General features: G+C 36.7%; 1 protein-coding gene across 3 annotated transcripts in view; it reads right to left on the reverse strand.

The window, feature by feature from the left end:
* The window catches only part of plcb4a (phospholipase C, beta 4a), an 87,992-nt gene extending 66,212 nt beyond the window's left edge, over positions 1–21,780 (reverse strand). For all 3 annotated transcript variants that reach the window (XR_010907994.1, XM_067454920.1, XM_067454919.1), the window contains exons 1-8: positions 21,706–21,780; positions 17,565–17,653; positions 14,906–14,986; positions 13,365–13,424; positions 12,899–13,042; positions 8,509–8,588; positions 4,167–4,220; positions 2,671–2,752 (exon numbers count right to left, since the gene is read on the reverse strand). Coding sequence is in view for 2 of the 3 variants with exons in the window: in XM_067454920.1 (XP_067311021.1) it covers positions 2,671–2,752; positions 4,167–4,220; positions 8,509–8,588; positions 12,899–13,042; positions 13,365–13,424; positions 14,906–14,986; positions 17,565–17,653; positions 21,706–21,769 (654 nt within the window). In the remaining variant the exon portion in view is untranslated. The remainder of the gene's footprint in view (positions 1–2,670; positions 2,753–4,166; positions 4,221–8,508; positions 8,589–12,898; positions 13,043–13,364; positions 13,425–14,905; positions 14,987–17,564; positions 17,654–21,705) is intronic.
* Between the last annotated feature and the right edge of the window lie 1,301 nt (positions 21,781–23,081).

Raw genomic sequence — 23,081 nt, forward strand, 5'->3', positions numbered from 1 at the left:
AGACCTACAGTAATGCAAAGATTCAATACTGACACACGTCCTAAAACTATGAACACGTGTTTGATCGTTCAAGAGTAATGAGACTAGAAATAGACACATTTGGTATACTCACACAAGTGCTGACTGAAACGTGGACAGAATCCACAGCCAGTCTGACATCGATCCTTGTGTCAGAGTTCGGGGTTTACAGTGCTTTTATTAACTCTTTTCTAGTGCTATTTTATGTGGTCATTATGCGAGATGGCAAGTAAGAAAGATTTGCCTTCGGAACTGGAAGAACTGTCTCATTTGTAGTTGTAATACATATTTAGACTAGCAAAAGAAAGAACTACAATACCCCAGAATAAAAAAAAAAAAAAACACAGACAGACAAACTCTAAAGCGCTGGGGGAGCATTTAATTTAGAGTTACATGGACATAGGGAAATTAAGACCGGTTTAAAATGGTTTAAGACCTAAAACTTAATACTTACGCAAATTTAAGGCCCACAATTTTGATTATGAAATTTTAGACTTCCCCAGCGGGAGCTCTGTGAATGAAAATGTAAATTAACTGTCTGACAGCAGGTGGCGCTTAGCCTGACAAGTCAGACCCACATCAAGGTGTTTGGTCTGGAAACTCACCATTGACAGCTCAATCCGAGGGGCGGATAAACGGTTGTCTTTCAAACTCCCTCTGCACGCGATAGGATAGCGCTACACCAACCAGAGCAACGAAGGTGAAGCAGAGCTTGTTGATAGATTAAACATTCACCGTATCCGGTCGGCTAAACTCCGAACACATCTTCCCTTTTTAAGAATGACTTCAGTGCCGTTCTTTGTTCTTTTCTCAGAGAAAAGCTTAACTCCAAGTCTTCCAGAGTCGCGGTCAAAGCTGATTCGAAAGACCGCCGTTCGCCAGTTTCTGTGTTTACTAGAAGCACGCAAACGCAACTCGGCCGTCGTCATTATGGCCCCGCCCACCGACTCTATACACGATGTGATTGGCCCGACCAAATTGTGAAGAATACAGCTCAGAAGGGTGTTGAGAGTTCCTGGACGACACTTGCGGGCACATTAAATTTGCTGCCACTAGGGTGCGTCTAGATTTCTAGGCTAGGTGACGCTTATGAAACAGCAGAAATATAGCGGTTACGATGGTATTGGCTGTATACACAGCAGCTGCGCTTTGTAAATATGACGTGCGGTTATGACATAAACACTACAACACCTTTATCTACTGAAGCACAAATATAAAGTAAAAGAAGACTTAATTCAATGGCCTATTTGTGCTCTGCTTGAGATGAGTGTGCACGGCTTTAAACACAAGCAAACAATAAACTTTCTTGAAGATTCAGCACTGGTCCGAGCGTCTTTCACATGCTCTGAAAGGTAATTTAAACCACAATGCACATCATTGCCGATAATGCTGACATTGTGTGAAAAAATTTGGAGTGTCAAAACAAATAGGCTCTTAAATATATAAATAGTCCAAAGGTATCGATTTTTAATGTGTTGCATCGATGCGTCGTATCGCTAGACTTTAGATCGACGTATCAATCTATACTATGGCCGTTCATGTCGAATGCGACAAACTGCTTCCCGTTTAGAGCTTCTCTCTTCCAGAAATGACTTATAGGACTCCTGAGAGTCCCTACGGCCGTTGTTAATTGCTGCACGCCAGTTGGTTCTGTCAATTGCAAGTGCCTCCCAGTTGTCCAGGTTGATGGAGAAGGCCTGAAGATCCCTCTTAATGAGGTCTTTAAAACGTAGATGGGGCCGACCACGTTTGCGGGGGGGCATTTGCCAGCTCGCCATACAGCAAGATTTTTGGGAGGCGGGTGTCCTTCATTCGATAAATATGTCACGTCCAACGGAGGTGGCGTTCAAGAAGGATGGTGTACAGGTCACTGGAACCAGTTCTCTCAAGTATGACAGAGTTTGGCACTTGGTCTTTCCAGCATACACTCAGTATGGAGCGGAGGCATCGAAAATGGAAGGCGTTGAGGCGATGTTCGTGCCTTCTGTAAGTTGTCCATGTCTCACTTGCATATAGCAAGGTGCTAAGTACACATGTGTGATATACACAGACTTTGAGGAGCAATGAGAGGTACTTGTTGTGCCAGACACGCTTGCTCAATTTTCCAAACATCGATGATGCCCTCCCAATGCGCATGTCAAGCTCTGCGTCAAGGTAATTGTTGTTTGATACTGTGGAACCCACGTAGGTAAATTTGTCTCCCACAGATAAAGGTGTGTTGTTAGGTTCAGGGTTGCAGGTTGGGGAAGGATAGCTGTTTTTTTAAGACTGATCTGCAAACCAAACTCTAGACATGCAGCGGAAAAAGATGAGCATATCAATATCAATATCGTATTGTTACACCCCTTAATATGTCTTAAAAAAACATTAGTGTGCATCTTGAGACAAAACAATAGCACGGACATATTTTAAGATAGCAAGTTGCTTTCAGTTAAAACAGCTCAAACATGCATTTTAGTCTAAGACGAGCTTAAGCCTTGTATGTGAAATCGGGTCTATGTAATAAACCTACATTTGAAAGCACCTGTGGGGAGTCTGTAAAAGCAAACCAAAACAACATTCTAACTCGTGTCTCACATCAATTTCTGTACAATTATTTGATTCGTAATATCTGTACCCTAGATCTCCACAGTAAGTGCTGTTAAACATTACCTTTCCACTGGGTAAACCAAGATCCTTCAGTGCCTGGAAAATACCCTTCTCCGTTTTGCCAGAGGCAAAGGTTCGTGTGATACTGCAGAAAATCAGACACATTCAACATTTATAAAGACAGACTTGACTCTTTTAATGTGTGAATGTCCTCCAGAAGATCAAGTGTCTGGATCAGTGTGTCAAACGCTGCAGGATCGTTTCTCATTAACAGATCTGTGTTTTATTTCAAACTTACAAATTCTGTTTCTTCTGTATTAATTTTTCTGGATTATTTTTTCCTGTATTTTTCTTTTTTTTTCTTTTTTACATTTATTTTTACATTTTAGCAATCAAAAAGCATGTCTAATTAATTAAAATCATGAAACATATATAATTAAGCAACAATTTATTAAAAGTTTAACGAAAATTACATACATTTTATTTACATTTTTCTCAAATTCCATTTTATTTTTTGCCAAATTCTGTGTTTTCTGTTTAAAGTTTTCTGGATTTCATTTCAATGGGTTAATTCAATTGTAATATATCAAAAAGCATGTCTAATTAATTTAATTTATAAAAACAACAATTTATTATCATTTTTATTTTTCAGAAAATCTGAGGTGTGTCTTTTAATTGTTCTGGCAATCAAATGAATGTAAAAACATTACGTAATTAAATTTATTTTAAATTTATTCATTTGAAATTCAACTTTTTTGTTTGCTTTACTTTTAAATCTAATAAATGGAAGAATGTTTTGATTACTCCTTAAAAAAAAGTTATTATTATTACATTGAGTGTAATGTACATTTCTTCTGTACAACAGTAATACCTTTCTGTCACAAGTTAAACCAAACTTTTATTTTGACGGTGTCGTGGCAAAATGCAAATCTTGGTATAACCATATGTTTACCTTCCCATGGTGTGAGATATGCAGGACATGACATACGTGTACTATGAGCTATACATGGGCTATGTGGCATCCTGACTTAAACAACGGCCTGTATGGAAATGTACTGAGAGGGGAGGATGCTGCCAACAGTATAAGAGATTGTGACTTCTGTTATGACTTCAGTGTACGCTTGGTGTGGCCTTGTGGTTGCATCAACCGTGCCTCTTTCTTGCAAGAAACCTTTTATTAAATAAACCTTTATAATTATAATTGGCTAATGTTTGTCTCTTATTCAGTGAAGCGACGGAGTTAATTATTTTGCCATTACAACGGGTTGCCATGAAGAGCTTTGAGTTTGTGTGCGTTTATGAAATGACGAGTCGTTTTCGAATGAAACCCTAGTAATGGATATCATCTAAATACACTGAGATATAGAAGTGTCAGTGTGACATTGGTATTTTGTTACCAATTCAATGCCATTCAGACATGTTTAAGAGGAACTGAAGTACATTACTCACTGAGTGAACAATAATCACTGTAAAATATACAGAGATGTGATCTTTCAATGTGCAGCAAGCATCTACCAAAAATCACAGCCTTGTCACATAAATGAGAACGCTGGAAGTACCTCCTGACGGGGATTTTTCCATTCACGTTGGTCAAAAATGACAACCGCATCCAACTGCAGAAAACAAATCACAACACAAACAAAGGACAAACATTCAATATGAAAGCAACAACACACATCTGCATTATAAAAATGTTCTAGATTGTCATAAACAGAACGCAGAATTTTTAAGATCCATTTGAAGAAAATTGTAGAGAAGAATAAATTGACGGGAACACAATGTTCTGTATATGTGACACTGGACCACAAAACCAGTCATAAGGGTCAATTTTTTTATTTGAGATGTATACATAATCTGACGGCAGAATAAATAAGTTTTCCATTGATGTATGGTTTGTTAGGATGGGACAACATTTGATTGATACACAAATATTAGAAAATGTGAAATCTGAGGGTGCAAAAAAAAAAAACGAAATATTGAGAAAATCTCTATTTAAGTTGTCCAAGTTGAAGTCCTTACCAATGCTACTAATAATATTGTTTTTTATATATTTACAGTACGAAATTTACAAAATATCTTCATGGAACATGATCTTTACTAAATATCCTAATGATTTTTGGCATAAAAGAAAAATCACTAATTTTGACCCATTCAATGTATTTTTGTCTATTGCCACAAATATACTCGTGTGACTTATGACTGGTTTGTTGGTCCAGGGTCACAAATGTCTAGGAAGAAACTCAATGAGTTGTATTAGCAACTTCGGAGTTTGAAAAACTTCCAAAAAATATCAATTACTTTTTATTTCATTACACACAGAAAAAAACTTGAATCGCTCTGCTCACACCCACTAGAATATAGAAATATCTTTAACTGAACAATCTGATCACAAAAGTGCTGTCCTTCCTAAGTGCCCGTCACGTTTTCCAGTGCAAATGTCTAAAGATACTTAAAGGGATAGCTCACCCAAAAAATAAAATGTGATGTTTATCTGCTTGCCCTGAGGGTAAGCAGATAAACATCACATATTAATTTTTGGAAATGTAGAACGCAAATGAAGAATTTTTTAACTCCAACCGTTGCAGTCTATCAGTCGTGTAATGCACATGAATCGTGTACACTGACCTCACTTACCGGAAGTGATCGCGCGCTGACATATATTATATATATATATATATCATATTTTCCGGACTATAAGTCGCATCAGTCAAAAAATGCATCATGAAGAGGAAAAAACATATATAAGTCGCATTAGGGCAGAGCGGGAGCCGCGCGCGCATGCGAGCACCCGCTCGCGTACACTTGCTCATGCCCGCTTCACCACATAACCGAGCAGAAGAAAGAAAGTTTGAAGTGAGTGAGAAACTTGTAAGGGACTGGCGAAAAGCAGGTTACTTTAACTGTAATGAAGAAGAAAAAGAAAGCTACTTGCGGACTGTAAGCAAGATAGCCAGAGCTGAAGGAACGAGTCCACAGACGCTTGAACTTTCTGCCGGGAGAGGCTCAGCCGCGCGACGCTGTGTGAATCGTTCTCCGCTGCATATTTTACTACATGCTGTTTGTATTTTGCAGAATAAGATTTTCTTTATGGGGGCATTTTGTTTGTGTTCAGTCTTTCTAAGTTGTTGTCTTTAAGTTAATATTAGGCTACAGGAGCAGCATAGAGCGCATTCTCGTGGCTATTCTTATTCTTGTCAGTCAGTATGAATTAAATTTGATATATAAGTCGCAGGACCAGCCAAACTATGAAAAAAGTGCGACTTATAGTCTGGAAAATACGGCATATATATATATACATATATATAAATAAATACAGTTCGGTTTCTCGCACAAACCAATCGTTTCGTGTCTTAACACATCAATGTGCCACAGGGTTTATTATGGATTTGTCTGTGCATGTTTTTTTTTTTTTACTCTCATAGATTTCCCTGCCATTCACATGCATTACACGCAAGCGGCAACCTCCTGCGATCTCTCTTGAAGCCAATACGGAAGTCTAGTAAACTGCAATTCCTCAACTGGCCACTAGAGGCAGGCTCCAGACGGAGCAGAATCTCATTTAGCTCCATGTTAAAATTCCCAACTTTACAGCAGAAAAAAACATGTTTACAGCCTGGGACAAATTGTGGTTTTGGCCTATAAGGATAATTTTGACCTTCATGACAACTGTGAGGGGGTGAATTTTTTTATAACTCATTCATTTACGTTATATAAAGCCTTACATTTCTGCATAATTAAGGGCGTGGTTACTTTGAGTGACAGGTGGAAAGCCATTTTTCCGCCGTCTATAGCAGGGCTCGACATTAACGCTTGTCCGGGACAAGTGGATTTTTTGAAGGGACAAGTGAAAAATAATTTTACTTGCCCAACGGACAAGAGCCTGAAAATAAAAAATAACTAGCAAATCACCAAACCGCACAAATGATTGTGCATTAATTTAGTGTAAGTGGCGAGCGATAGTGGTGTATAATATTATATGATGAACTGACGATAACAAGGTCCCGCTGTTGGCACTCGTGCAGCCTCCCAAGGAGAAATTAAAACACTAGAGCGTTTAAGCTGTTTCCTGAATACCATCATCACGACTGAAAATGGCACTGCTTTCATATGACAGTTTCATAAACAATTAATTAATATTCACTTACATTTACATTCACTTAAAGTCACTTACATTTTAGATGCAATACTGAGTGCTTTTGTTCGATTTCAGCAGCGAAAATCTGTAACGCGTCTCACAGCAACAAGTGTGTTACTGAACGATTCAGTGTTCGAATGAATCGTTTGAACGAACGACTAAATGGCTGACTCATTAAGACCACCACCTGCTGCCACCTACTGGAGGTTTAGTTTCATGTTTAAACATACTTTCCAACATTTGTTATTTGTCTATTCAATACTACAAATCTCAAAACATTATTTAATGCAGTTGTAAATTTTCAGTGTAAATTATGTTTTTTTATTTATTGTTAACAGCCCTTACAGTGTCTTAATTTAATTTAATGTAGTAATCAAATTGAACAATTTGAACAATATAAAATTAAACCTGAAGCATAGCCTATATTTAATAAGATTGGGGGGAAATGCCCTTTATAAAAGGTAAAAATTTCACAAATTTGAAATGATTCAATAAAAAAATTAAAATTCACAAATATGCAGATTTAAAGTCAAAGCTGATTGAACACTGGTGAGAATATTGCTTCAGAATAAATTATAGTTACAAGACACACAAGCACACACACAAGCACATGAACATGCTTAATGTCGAGCCCTCTAGTCATTGCGTCGCCTAAGCTCCGCCCACATCCCGCCTTTTTGCCCATTTTCTGTTATCCAGGAGTGACACGCGATGACACGCAAGATGGCGACGCCCAGCTCGTCTCTACTTTAAGCTTCAGAACGGCTTATCAGAATCCTATGGGTGTCGTCACAGACACTACGTCCATATTCTTTTACAGTCTATGACTACACCACCGACAGACTGCAATGGGTGGAGTTAAAAATCTTCTTTTGTGTTCTACTGAAGAAACAAAGTCACCTATATCTTAGATGCTCTGGGGGTTGATTAAACATAACATCTTCATTTCTGGGTAAACTATCCCTTTAAATCAAGAAGCATTTACTGGAGATAAAAATGACATAAAAGTCATAAAAGAAGAAATTTTTTCTTTTAAATTAACCTAAATGAATTAAGTATATGATTAAAACAAGAACACATATCAGCCAATGGGCTCAGAAAAAAACCCCACTTAATTCAAATGGAAGTTGTTGACAGACATATGTTCGTGTTTTAAGCATAAAGTCACTTCAGTTTGTTACATTTTTACAATTACATTTGCATCCCAGGTCAATGATTAAAGACGTTTAGATATTTATATTGGAAAACAGGACAAACATCTCTTGTAATTGCATCATGGTTCACTTGCAATGCATGCAACATTTAATGCCATGACTTTATGAATGTAAGACTTTCTGCTCTGATTTAAGACCTTAAGTTGTGTATGGGTGAATTAAGAAACCCTGGAAAAAACTAAACACTTTTACAGCCTAAATGACGAATATTTTCCTGTGGGATTAATAGAAGTGCTTCATATTTCTGCTTTAAAACCATCTTTAATGTCTTGCCTTTTAAGAGCATTATTGTAAACACGACTTCTGCTTGTTTTTACAAACTGAGGGATGAGAGCAAATGATTTGGGAACTGACAGCACATCACCAGCGTTGCTGATCGAGTATATACTTTAAATGAGTTTTTCTTTAAATACATTTTTCTGGGTAATTAGCTTATATCAGTAGTTAAACTGCAATATGGCTGCTGGCTGAATCATTTCCTTCAATACTTCATGAAACTTAATAATGACTTGACAGTGCATTAGCAGGCTAATATTAGCTGGTGGCACTCACTGTTTTCTCAGGCAGGTCATTGGACACACGTTATTTGCTCGGGAGTTCTGGATCAGTGACCGCAAGCCGTCTGTCCATTCCTGCAAACATGCACAAGTAAATAAGGGTAAAGATGTCAGTATCCAGTCTCTTGATTGAGAAGAAAAACAATATGAATCCAAAAGAAATGCATGATTCTACCAAGCTATATAGATTTTTCTATTTAGATTTTCATTTCTCAGAAAGACACATCAGATATTTTTCTCTGTAGAGCATGACACTAGCAACAGCAAGGTCACGGGTTCAATTCCCACATATTTGAGGTTTATATAACTGCATTCTCGCCTAAAAAACTCTTCAAACTACATTTTGAAACACACAACAATAGTATTTGATATTAGTAGTATTTGAAATATTGATACAGTTGTGATACAAATGGTTATCACTTAAATATCACGCGGCTGAAAAAGGCTCTCAGCCAATTAGATTCCAGAACCCGAAAGAACTGTTCTATTAAATAGAATAATATGCGAGTAAACGAGTAAATATGTTGTCATGTAAGGGCCCTGTTCATGTTGGACAGACATTTTAATTGCATTTTGTGTCTGTTAAGAGGCACAAAGACACCCGTTACGTCTATGCCTCCAAAGCTGCCGTTTTAGCTGAGGGGGGCTCTGGGCATTAACTGTAATAACTCCGTGTTGCAAGCACCAATCCGGTTCGTTTTTTTTTTCTATAGACTGTACTCACAAAGATATAACGATCAAGATAAACTTAAAAATTCGCCAGAGTTGTCCTTTAATGAATGAATGGAAGATGTGCCGTTTTGTAAACATGTTTTTCTCTCTTAGCGTTTCATAAGTGCGCTATTTTTACACAAGATTCCGGGACATAAAGGATGCCACTTCTAATGCTCTCCTAATGCAAACACTCTTACTTCCCGGAAATCTAATAATGAATCAAGCACATGTTTCAGACAAAACACGAAGCCCAGACCAACAGAGGGTCCCGAAACCGCAGCTGCTCGCTAGTTCAACACAAGTGCACACATCCCCGGGGTCATGAGCGGACCCTCGAGAGGAGCCGATAAAATCAGCAGTGCTTTAAGACGCCGCAGCGGTGACGGGCAGATGTCAGGAGCTGGAATTAGATGACCTCCCTTCAGCTGGAATCCTTTAGGGAAATGTTGAATCTTTGGTCAGTTTTTCTAGATATCATTTAACAGATTTGCATATGTTCAAAAATAAAACATTCATATTTATAGAAATCTGAAAATCTCAAAAATGTTGCAATTACTAACCATAAAAGTGTCGGCTAAATGAGTACGTGTACACTCACCTAAAGGATTGTTAGGAACACCTGTTCAATTTCCCATTAATGCAATTATCTAATCAGCCAATCACATGGCAGTTGCTTCAATGCATTTAGGGCTGTGGTCCTGGTCAAGACAATCTCCTGAACTCCAAAAATGTCAGAATGGGAAAGAAAGGTGATTTAAGCAATTTTGAGCGTGGCATGGTTGTTGGTGCCAGACGGGCCAGTCTGAGTATTTCACAATCTGCTCAGTTACTGGGATTTTCACCGCACAAACATTTCTAGGGTTTACAAAGAATGATGTGAAAAGAGAAAAACATCCAGTATGCGGCAGTCCTGTGGGCGGAAATGCCTTGTTGATGCTAGAGGTCAAAGGAGAATGGGCCGACTGATTCAAGCTGATAGAAGAGCAACTTTGACTGAAATAACCACTCGTTACAACCGAGGTATGCAGCAAAGCATTTGTGAAGCCACAACATGCACAACCTTGAGGCGGATGGGCTACAACAGCAGAAGACCCCACCGGGTACCACTCATCTCCACTACAAATAGGAAAAAGAGGCGACAACTTGCACAAGCTCACCAAAATTGGACAGTTGAAGACTGGAAAAATGTTGCCTGGTCTGATGAGTCTCGATTTCTATTGAGACATTCAGATGGTAGAGTCAGAATTTGGCGTAAACAGAATGTGAACATGGATCCATCATGCCTTGTTACCACTGTGCAGGCTGGTGGTGGTGGTGTAATGGTGTGGGGGATGTTTTCTTGGCACACTTTAGGCCCCTTAGTGCCAATTAGGCATCATTTAAATGCCACGGCCTACCTGAGCATTGTTTCTGACCATGTCCATCCCTTTATGACCACCATGTTCCCATCCTCTGATGGCTACTTCCAGCAGGATAATGCACCATGTCACAAAGCTCGAATTGTTTCAACGTCACAAATCTCGAATCGTTTGAAATTGGTTTCTTGAACATGACAATGAGTTCACTGTCCTAAAATGGCCGCCACAGTCACCAGATCTCAACCCAATAGAGCATCTTTGGGATGTGGTGGAACGGGAGCTTCGTGCCCTGGATGTGCATCCCACAAATCTCCATCAACTGCAAGATGCTATCCTATGAATATGGGCCAACATTTCTAAAGAATGCTTTCAGCACCTTGTTGAATCAATGCCACGGAGAATTAAGGCAGTTCTGAAGACGAAAGGGGGTCAAACACAGTATGGTGTTTCTAATAACCCTTTAGGCGAGTGTATATATATTTAGATATGTTGCCTGGGCAAATAAATAAATAAGATTAAGTTGAAATAAATAACACAAATAAAAGTTAAAATTATAATAAAAATATATTTAACCTATAAATAAATTGAGTAAGTTTTAAGTTAAAGCACTAAAATTACTTACCAGAAATTAGTAAAATGTTTAACTAATATTAAAAATACATTTAACCTATAAATAAATTAAGTTAAGGTTTAAGTCGAAGTACTAAAATTAATAAAATATCGATTAGTCGGGTCTGCCCTCTGTGCACGGTAAGCTTCCACCAGACGCGACAAATTACAGCACTGAATAATGCGTTTCTATGGACAAAAGGCATCTAGAAAACAGAGTGAGCTGATGCTGGAAAGGTTCATGATCCAAGTGTCCAAAAAATGAGAATAGTTTATTTTAAGCTTTAAGCGAACGCTTTAACATCAATGGCTTTGACAGATGTGCGCGCGCGTCCTCGGCGCAAAACGTTCATTTTACAGGTTATATTCACTGATCCAAATAGATAACAGTGGTTATATCCTCATCTGTAAATGCTACTAATTCACACAAGTATTTCCATTTTGCATAAAAGCGCAAAATGGAAGTCTGTGACAGTCTATGTGAAACTTCACTGAACGCTCAATTTAGGTTTAAAAGTCAACATTTCATTCAAGTATTTTATGAGCAGAGTAACTGTAGAGGGATTATAGCGTGTAATTAAATATAAATAAAAGATGTTGTTTATAGCCTATTTGCAGGATAAAGAAATGATAGTAACAGGTACTGTGTCCAGAGCGAATGTGTGTGTTCCTGCAGAACATTCCTCTAATCTGCTACCACTTTGTGTTTTTGTTTTTCTTTAATATCATTTTAAAGTAAGGACTTAAACTCCTTTTTCTTAGTACCTTTTTTGCACAATATATAGCACAAACATACCTTTACAAAAATGAACCAGGTTTTTATTATAGTAAAACCATGTTTTTGCCGTATTGATTACCATTTGTATAACCACACAAATACCATTTAGTTAAACTATAGATTTGAAGCAAAACCATGGTTTATTTGTGGTAACCATTGAATAACAATAACTCATTTTTGTTGTTGTTTTTTTGTTGTTGCAAAAACCATGGATAATTTATGTAATGGTAGATATATTCACTATGACACGTTTGTTTGAAGGACAGCATTGGGCAGGATGTGGAATAGTGTGTTTTGTCAGTAAAAAAGGGCTTTTTATCATTTTTGATTGCTTTTTTTATCATCAAAACAATCGTTAGTTGTATCCCTACTTATAAAAAACATGTTATGCATTATTTTATCTTATTTTTTAATAAAACATTTTTATCTTATTTTAACATCAGATGTTAATTCAATGGAAGTCGAGGAAAAACACACATTATGTGATAAAACGTGAAAATCAGAACATGAAAATGTTCAACAGGTCAATTCAAAACAATGTCTTAGTCTATTATATTTTATTTCTGTGCATGAGTATGTTTTCCCACATTACTCTATCATAGTAAGTGTAGTTTTTATTAATTGTTGTGTTTTTGCCATTTTTATTATATATATATATATATAATGCCGTATAAGTTACGGCATAAGTAATGCTTATGCCGTATAAGTTATGATTTCTTATTTTAGTTTTAGTTATTTTATTACATCAAATTAAACTAAATGAGAATTAGAGATGTTAATTAGCATTAACAGCTAGCTGAAATAAACTAATTTTTATATTTTATTTCAGCTAAGTTTATTATCTCTCACCTATCAAACGTTTTTATGCTTTTAGTTTTAGTAACCTATACTAACCCTGCTCACGGCTAGGAAAATGCTGGCGTTACCTTGGCAGTGCAGATGTTTTGCGTGACCATGTACATGAAGCTCAGGTTAACCAGGTCTGTGCCGCTGCATATGCAGATGATTCTGCCCTCCAGGTTACCTTCACATTTTCCTGCGGCCTCCAACGCTGAGAGAATCTTTGGGTCCTGCAGAGTTCAGAGCATGAAACAGACCACTAGAAAACCACCACAGCAGTCCATCATCATAACTACTCAAACCACAACCTCATCAAAATGATCATTTATAATGTTCAACAAAGAGCTGTCAGTTTTGTTGAAAAATGTACTGATTTAAGAACATTTTATACATAGATATTTAATGCAAAAATACAACTTTTTATTAATTCCAAATTGATTAAAATAATTTAAGAGCCATTATTAAGTTGACAAAGACAAATATTTTGCACTGATGAATCACTCACAATACGATGAAATAATAAAGTAAATATGTTAAATTAATTGGTTTTACCTTTGGTACACTGATATCACGTATACTGTTGATCAGGGAAAACTCTAATACTTGACCCTCCTATATGAAAAAAACAGACATGACAAAATCTAAAATATAACGCATGTTTTTTTTGCACTACAGATAAAGAGATTTCAATGTTTTAGATGTATGAGCCTAAAAAAAAATATTGATTTAAAAAAAATGTAAAACCTTGTGGTGAAAATTAAGTTTGTAATGTTTATATGTATATGTTGTGTTTCTAATGCTTAAAGGAACACTCCACCGCTTTTAGAAATAGGGCTTATTCAACTTCTTTAGACATTTAGATATGTGGGCAAATGCATTTGTCTCAGTGCACGCATTGTTTTAGTTTGGCAGGGTCGCCGCTAGCTTAGCTTAAAATGTATTTGCATAAATATCTAAATGTAGGAAAGAAGTTGAATAAGCCCTATTTCTAAAAACGAGTGTTCCTTAAAAGACAAACCATGTGCAAATTCATCAGTCAACATCATTGCAGAATATTTTCTCCTTAAAACAGCAGTGTACCAAAGCATGGGACGGGCCCATTGTGAGTTAGATAAAGTGGGGCCTTCTTGGGTCAATCGGTTCACAATTGCCTTCAGGGATGAGGGGGTTAATGGCGTGTAATGGGTCTCCCTCAGTCCGTTTGCGATCACTATTGGCTTCGGTGAAGGGAGGGGGATTTGTCCCAATCAGGACCATTCACGAAAGCTTTTGGTGTCGATTTGTGGGAGGGAGGGTTGTCCCCCTCTGTCCGTTTGCGATGTCTTTTGGCTTTGGTGGGGAGAGGGAGATTTGTTCTCCTCGGCCCATTCACTATCTCTTTTGGCTTTGCTGGGGGGAGAGGGGTTTGTCCAAATCAGGTCCGTTTGCGATCTCTTTTGGCTTTGGTGCCATTAAAGAGCACCAAAAAGCATTAAACGCAAGAAAGAGCAACAAAACAGTATTTACTGTTGAAATTTGAACGTTCAGACTTTGTGCCCTCTTTCCTCCTCAATGTAGGGTTAGGGTTAGGGTCAGCTGTCAATCAATCTGTCACTGCGGGTCTCCGGTGCACGCCCCCTAGCTCAGCCCCGCCCTCTGCTCTGCCCACTTTTCCAGCATTTTTCAAATATTGTCAGTGGGTGGAAGTAGGCTATGAACAGGGGGTTAGTTTTTCCTTTAAACTGACATAAACCCAGTCAAAAATGCGGGTATCCCCGTAAACACAGTTGGTTGTGTATTGTAAACAATTGAGAAAGGAAACGGACATGGGTCCATGCATTCGTCTTAAAGGGACAGCAGCCTAATTTACCCGCAGCTGTTTGCATCACCAATGGTGATCAAACAAAAGAGAAAGAGAAAATGACTTTTGTAGCTTTAACAAAGATAAAATGTATTAATTAATTTATCATAGTTATATTTTTTACAGTGAAGACTGTTATTTTACATTTGTTTATTAAAATTCTACATCTAAACACGGTCAGATTTACCTGAAAAACAAAATGCACACTGTATTTGAGAAACTTAAATGCATTACATTCCCACGCAAGTTGTACCTTTCCTTCACTTTTCCATGTCAGGAAGAATCCAAAAGCATCCGCTTTGAACAAGCAGTTTGATTCAAAGACAAACGGATCCTGCAAAACAGAAATAAAGCAAACATAAACACAGTTCTGGATCAGCTATGATTGAGCTTCATTTAAAGCACGTTTGTTATCCTTTTTCTACTTTAATAGACCTTGATGTTCCTGTAACTGTAATATTTATAGCACTTTATAATCTTGGTTTATAAATGTATAAACAAGCTCATTATATTGTATTATACTGAAAGAGCTGCTATGAGAAACTCCACATTAGAAAGAAAAAAAAGTTGCATCTCGGGAAGAAATAAACATAGTAAAATAAACCACCTTCATAATGTAAACAGAGTCAATTTCCATCCCACTTCATTTAAGTATTCAAGAGATAATAGCAAAGATATAATGATAACAAACAAATAAAGCTGAATTTCATCTCCTATCAATAGAGAGAGAGAGACCTCCGAGTGCTCGGAAAGCCTCATGGGAAATCTGTACGCTGGTTTAACAACTCAGATCCAGTCTCTGACACGTCGTTCATGAGAATACATCCTTCCAGAAAACTTTTATTCCAAGATAAACTTCTCCAGCCTGAGCGAACGTTCCCAGGGGAAGAATGTCTTTGAGAACACAGATGTTCACAATATCCTCTGTGATTAAAGTCACCAGCGTCCAGTCGAAGCTTCTTCTTTGCAAATGAATGACGACATTACTTCAAACATAACATAAAACGTGGTATATTTAGAGCAGCTAAGCTTTCGTTTTTGTTTATTTTGTGTGACTCCGGAGCCCAGAAAAATGAAGAGCGGTTTAATTAAGCACAGTTTCCCTAGCAAATTACTGAAATGCATTAAGACTTAATTCTGTACTTTTTAAAACTATCTTTTTAATGTATTACATTAAATGCAATATGACGATTTTTTTTCCAATCAGCAAAAAATAAAGGCAGAACACCACAGAGTTGTTTAAGTTACACTAAAAGCCTTAAAAACATTTTTGTAACTTGAAATACATTTTATTTAATAAATGTAAAAAAAAAAAAAAAACCTGAAATGAAACTTCATTTAAAAAAACACAATAAAAACAAATAATAATAATAATAATAATAATAATAATAATAAATATAGCTGCAAGCAGCAATTCCGGGGCCAAGCGCAAAGAAGAAAATGAGACATGCCAGCATGGCTGGAAGTGACCAGCTGCAAAAATTAACCATTAAAGACCTATTGACATAAGCTGAGGCAAAAAAGATATACAATTATACATAAAGTAAAAAAAAAAAAAAAACTATTTAATAATGTATCACTTTTTACCAATAGGTGGCGCTGTGACCAAATGAATGTGGTGTGGTCAGGGTGAGGTGACAATGACATGCACAGTTTGCTGTCAATATGTCAAAACATTGCAGAGATACAACCTTAAGAGTCATTTTGGCATCATGCCTCAGCTTCGTCGCTGTGTTAAACAAAAACTATTTAATCTATTGATGTGAAATCAATAACTTTGTGTCGGCATGGGCTGATGATACGATTCAATTTTGGTGAAAATCGGACAAACGGCCTAGGAGGAGTTTGAAAAAGTAGCTTTTTAACTAATAACAAGATGGAGGAGAGGACGTTTTACCAAATATGGCAAAATTGATATCTATGTTCTCAGCAGTAGCCAAGGAATGTATTATGACCAGTTTCATCATAATAGGTTAATTTATTCAAAAGTTATTAGCCTTTGTGTAAATTTTGTTATACATTTTGACCACAAGGTGGCACTGCCCCGAAACTTTTTGAGCACCTTCAGGGCATGGTGCAGAAGACACATAAGTTTCGTAACGATATGCTAATGCATTCGTAAAATACAGCATTCACAAAATACCTTCGGTGCTTGGCCCCTAAAAATAACAACAAAACACATAAAAAAGAAAAATATAAAAATGAGTGCTGTCAAAATTTACGTTAATGCAAGCGATGCACACATGAAAACAATATATGCATATATTCAACATTAAACGCTAATAATGCAGCATTCGTTTTTCCCGACATCCTTTCGCTAGCGTTACATTATGATCATGCTATTTATGCAAATGATTTTAAAAGGCACAATGTGTAATTTTTCGCCACTAGAGGGCGTAGCTTGATGATGCCTTGATTTTGCAGGATCTCGAGAGCCGTGCATGTGTATGAGTGGTAGCGCAGCACTGTTTTATCATATTACACACATTTAAGCGTGTTAAAGTTATACTACTCTGTGCATTGGCTCAGCGCTACAATGAGACACTTGTTCACACTAAAGCGAGAGATCATATTAGGCGGTAAAACATGGTACTCTGTGAAATAAATCAACAAAACCAGATTTAAACAACAAGACTAACTGTGTTGAGCTGGAGAACAGTAATTAGTTTCTGTCCATCAATGATCCAAACAGTTGCTTGTCTGTCTAATAAAACACAGACAATATTATTGCATTAGGGTGGCAAATTAGCACCAGTTACCAGCCAATGGCGGGTACTTTTTCAAAGTGGCTTTGCCGTATATATCAGCCACAGTGGCGGGTGGATTGTAAAACATATTTTTATTGGTTACTACTTAAAACATTAATTGTCCACTGGATTCAAACAAACAATGAATCTGAGAAATATACATACCTCATCAAATCTGTCAAAATATGCCCCTTCCTGCATGAAATGAGGAACAGGCCTTAGCCAGTTGAACTTGTACGGTTTCGCCATTTGACCTACAGGATGGAGAATAAAACAAGAGCATTCAGTGCTAGAGAAAGAGTGCATATAGAGGAGAGTAAATCTGACCCTTTTAATAACCTCAGTCCTGTATGGGAGGTCCATATAAATCAGGCCTGACTACATCTTAAAAGTCCAGCCCAAAAGATGATTAGACAAACAGAGCATTGAGCAATTTTCCCTTTTTCAGAAACTTCATTACAATCATTAATATTATTATTGCTCATCTGAGTAGATTTGCACATTCACATGCTCCTAATTTTTTATTTTGCAATGCTACGTCACAGAAAGTCTTCAACTTTGAGGACTTAAATAGTTTAATCTTAAGATGTTCCACAATAAAAACAGCCTAATTTGCAAAATCTCACTCTGTCAGTCAGTCTGTACTCCTCAAAACAATGTACACCCATCAGATCAAGCATTATGACCTAATATTGCATTGGTCCCCGTTTGCTGTTAAAACAGCCCTGACTCGCCGAGGCATAGACTCCACTTGACCCCTAAAGTTGTGACCTAGACCTTAAGGACATCTGTTTGATCGGACCACACGGGCCAGCCTTCGCTCCCCACGTGCATCAATGAGCCTTGGCCGCCCATGACCCTGTGGCCGGTTCTCCACTGTTCCTTCCTTGGAGCACTTTTGATAGATACTGACCACTGCAGACCGGGAACAGCCCACAAGAGCTGCAGTTCTGGAGATGCTCTGACCCAGTCGTCTAGCCGTCACAATTTGGCCCTTGTCAAACGCGCTCAAATCCTTACGCTTGCCCATTTTTCCTGCTTCTAACACATCAACTTTGAGAAGAAAATGTTCACTTGCTGCCTAATATATCCCACTAACAGGAGCCGTGATGAAGAGATAATATTACTCACTTCACCTGTCATAATGTTATGCCTGATACTACAACAATGCTTCCTTTTTTTACATATTAAAGTAATGAGAAAACTTTATTTTTATGGCAAACAGGTTCAATTCTCGTGAAAAGTATATAATTTTCTCCAAAATATAATATTAAACATTTGAGAAAAATAATGAAAATGTATTATGACATTTAATGGGTATGTTTATGCGACCGACAACGATGTACTAAAAACGCAAACAGTTTTCCTTTGCCTTTTTGAAAAGTTGTGCATACAGACGACAACGCTGTCAATACGATTCCTGATTCCTGTTTTTTCAAATTAAATGCATGTTTTTGTTGACAATATTTGAGAAAATAGTTTAAGACAATAATGATTATCATCATTTTCCAAAACTTGCACTTTGAAACCCGTATAGTTTCTAGGTCCCCAAAATGCTGTTGTTGAGTAAATGAACGGCCAAAACACATAAGAAGTTTTTAGTTGGAAAAAATGGCCCTTTAGTCTGTTCTTCTGAAAACACTTCAGGAGACGTTCATATTCTCATGGTTAATGAATCACATGTTAAAGACCGCGCATGAAAACTTCAAAGTGCTGCTCATGTCTGCTTGAAAATCATCAATGAACAGCAGCTGAGCTCAGAGTATCTCACGGAAGAGATCTGGCAGTAAAATAAAACGATCTGCGTTTGGGTATACCACACGCAACAATTAATTCAGCATTTTAATCTAAAACATTTAGTACTGAAGTTATAATACACATGCAGTATTTCTGATCTCATTAAAGAGAAAGTTCACCCAAAAATGAAAATTAGCCCATGATTTACTCTCCTAGGTGTATATGACTTTCTTCTTTCAGACGAATACAATCAGAGTTATATTAAAAATGTCCCCGACTCTTCCCAGCTTTATAATGGCAGTGATTTGTTTTGAATCCATAAAAGTGCACCTATCCATCATAAAAGTGTCTCTATTCTTAAAAAAAGTGAATCCATCCATCATAAAAGTGCATCTATCATCATAAAAGTGCTTCTATCCATCATAAAAGTGCCTCTATCCATCATAAAAGTGCTTCTATCCATCATAAAAGTGCTTCTATCCATCATAAAAGTGCCTCTATCCATCATAAAAGAGCATCTATCATCATAAAAGTGCACCTATCCATCATAAAAGTGCATCCATCCATCATAAAAGAGCATTTATATTCATAAAAGTGCTTCTATACATCATAAAAGTGCATCCATCCATCATAAAAGTGCATCTATCATCATAAAAGAGCATCCATCCATCATAAAAGTGCATCTATCCATCATAAAAGAGCATCTATCATCATAAAAGAGCATCTGTCCATCATAAAAGAGCATCTATCCATCATAAAAGTGCATCTATCATCATAAAAGAGCATCTATCCATCATAAAAGAGCATCTATCTATCATAAAAGTGCATCTATCCATCATAAAAGTGCATCTATCCATCATAAAAGAGCATCTGTCCATCATAAAAGAGCATCCATCCATCATAAAAGTGCATCTATCCATCATAAAAGTGCATCTATCCATCATAAGAGCATCTGTCCATCATAAAAGTGCATCTGTCCATCATAAAAGAGCATCTGTCCATCATAAAAGTGCATCCATCCATCATAAAAGTGCATCTATCCATCATAAAAGTGCATCCATCCATCATAAAAGAGCATCTATCCATCATAAAAGTGCATCCATCCATCATAAAAGAGCATCTATCCATCATAAAAGTGCATCCATCCATCATAAAAGAGCATCCGTCCATAATAAAAGAGCATCCGTCCATAATAAAAGAGCATCTATCCATCATAAAAGTGCATCCATCCATCATAAAAGTGCATCCGTCCATAATAAAAGAGCATCTATCCATAATAAAAGTGCATCTATCCATCATAAAAGTGCATCCATCCATCATAAAAGTGCATCCATCCATCATAAAAGTGCATCTATCATCATAAATGTGCATCCATCCATCATAAAAGTGCATCCATCCATCATAAAAGTGCATCCATCCATCATAAAAGTGCATCTATCCATCATAAAAGTGCATCCATCCATCATAAAAGTGCATCCATCCATCATAAAAGTGCATCCATCCATCATAAAAGTGCATCCATCCATCATAAAAGAGCATCCGTCCATAATAAAAGAGCATCCGTCCATCATAAAAGTGCATCTATCCATAATAAAAGTGCATCCATCCATTATAAAAGTGCATCTATCATCATAAGTGTGTTTATTAACCTCCCGGATCAGTGTTGAGCAGTTAATGCACTTTTATGGACTTCAAAACAGAAACAGCCTGGACATTGTTTAATATAAATAATTGTATTTGTCTAAAAGAAGAATGTCATATCCACCGAGGATAACAGGGTGAGTAACCCATGGGGTAGTTTTCACTTTTTAAATGTTTTCATGAATAAATATATAAATATGGATATAAATCAATAAATCCACATTCAGAAAGGAGCCATAATGAAGGCAGATCTATAGCAACAGAAAGGCTGAACTATGTACAAGAATAATTCACAATGTCAGGGTGGGGTAAGTTGTCACGTGTATTTTAAATGCTGTACAATTATGCACTGTTAACTACAACTTGTTCCTTTTTCCACTTAAAAATATTTTTGTCACATAGGCCTGTGCTTTTCTTCCAAAATGTTGCTAAAAATCCTAAAATATGCTGTTTGACAGATTGTGACAACTCGTTTTTATTTTTAATTAAATTAATTAAAGGTCAATAATAATGGAGATGCTAAAAAAATTAAAATAAAACATTTTAAAAAAGTGAACCCTCTCTGAAGTAAAAGTGTGACAACTAGCCCCGGTTTAGCACACAGTGAAGTGGGAATATGATGCTTACATGTAACGCACGCAAGATTTAAAACTCAATTAGTGATACATTTACTATAACTTATAAAGTTTAGAATGAAATCGTTTTACAACGTGAAACAAACAAACGACAGATATACAAGAGAAGCGTGAATCACACGGGCTGATTGAATCAGTTTGTCTCAAATCAGATGATTGACGGACAGCTGTTGCTGTCGAGTTGATTTAATCTCCATAATCCGACCTAATTCATCGGCTATTTAACAGATGATGCCTTATTTTTAGAGTTTACTTCATTTTATTTGGTAAAAACTGAGTTTGAGTTCACTTACCCGCTGTACTGCTGCTCCGGTGTGATTGATTTTCCCTTTCATGCCTGATGGGAATGGGAAACATCAGATGACTGAACAGCGCCACCCACATGCCGCCATATGTATTACAGCACGAGGTTTGACTCCACACCGTACAAATCACAGATCATCATGGCTTAAAATCAACCTTGTCTGCGAAACAAGGCCTTTAGGCTCTTAAAATATAATTAATAACACTTTATAATAACTAATTTTGGGTTAAAAAAAAAACTGTGTGCGGGACCGCCATTCAAAAATGTATAAGGCATCTGTCTTTTATAAACACTAAATTTATACACATACACACACACACACACACACACACACACACACACACACACACACACACACACACACACACACACACACACACACACACACACACACACACACACACACACACACACACACACAATTATATTATAAATATAAAATCAGATAGTTTGTTACATTATATATTTTGTTCTCCTCAGTGTAGTAATGTATTACATGTTATTTATTTCTTGCATATTTAATTTTAATCCAAATTGTATTTATTTATTTATTTATATGTTTATTTTAATCTAATTTATGTAATAGATTATTGCATTATACTATTATTATAATGTTTTATAATCAATTTTCAATCTAATTTATTGCTTTACTATTTTATTCTTCTCAAATTATTATTATTGTTGTTTGTTTTTATGCAGTTTTTTTCCACGCCTTTTCCCTGATCCCTCTCTGGAGGTACCGGACCCCAATTTGAAAAACCCTTCCTTAAAGGGATAGTTCACCCAAAAATGTAATTTAGAACATGATTTCCTCACCCTCATCCTAGATGTATATGACTTTCTTCTTTCAGAAGAATACAATCAGAGTTATATTAAAAAATGTCCTGGCTGGTCAAAGCTTTATAATGGCAGTGAACTATCACTTTAAAAGCTCAATACTGTATCAGACTGCTGGCTTTTCCTAATCTTGTGAGAAATTATCATAAACAGAAATTCAGTTTGATTCTTCGCTTGTCCTCCATAAAATATCTTACTTTTTACTGTATCAGATAGCTATTAAATATGATACATTTTCTGATATGCACATCCCAGCTATATTTCACCTATTGGGATTTCTTTCTTTTTTTGTCTGGGGTCAAATTGTTGTTCAGCTGTGTGAGGTTTACCCTGTTATGTCCTGTCCAAGACAATGCTTGTTTATGAACACTGTTAAAAAACATTTGCAGGGTATTAAGGGACTAAGGGAGGAACATTTAGCTCTTGGAAAATGCAAAAATTACAATAAATGTGCATTCAAAAACACTTATTAGTTGAGATGAGAATGTCCTGTAACAGGGTGGGCATTACGCCTTTGCACTTTGGTCA

This window comes from Pseudorasbora parva, chromosome 10 (genome assembly GCF_024679245.1).
Source record: "Pseudorasbora parva isolate DD20220531a chromosome 10, ASM2467924v1, whole genome shotgun sequence".
NCBI classification, from domain to species: domain Eukaryota; kingdom Metazoa; phylum Chordata; class Actinopteri; order Cypriniformes; family Gobionidae; genus Pseudorasbora; species Pseudorasbora parva.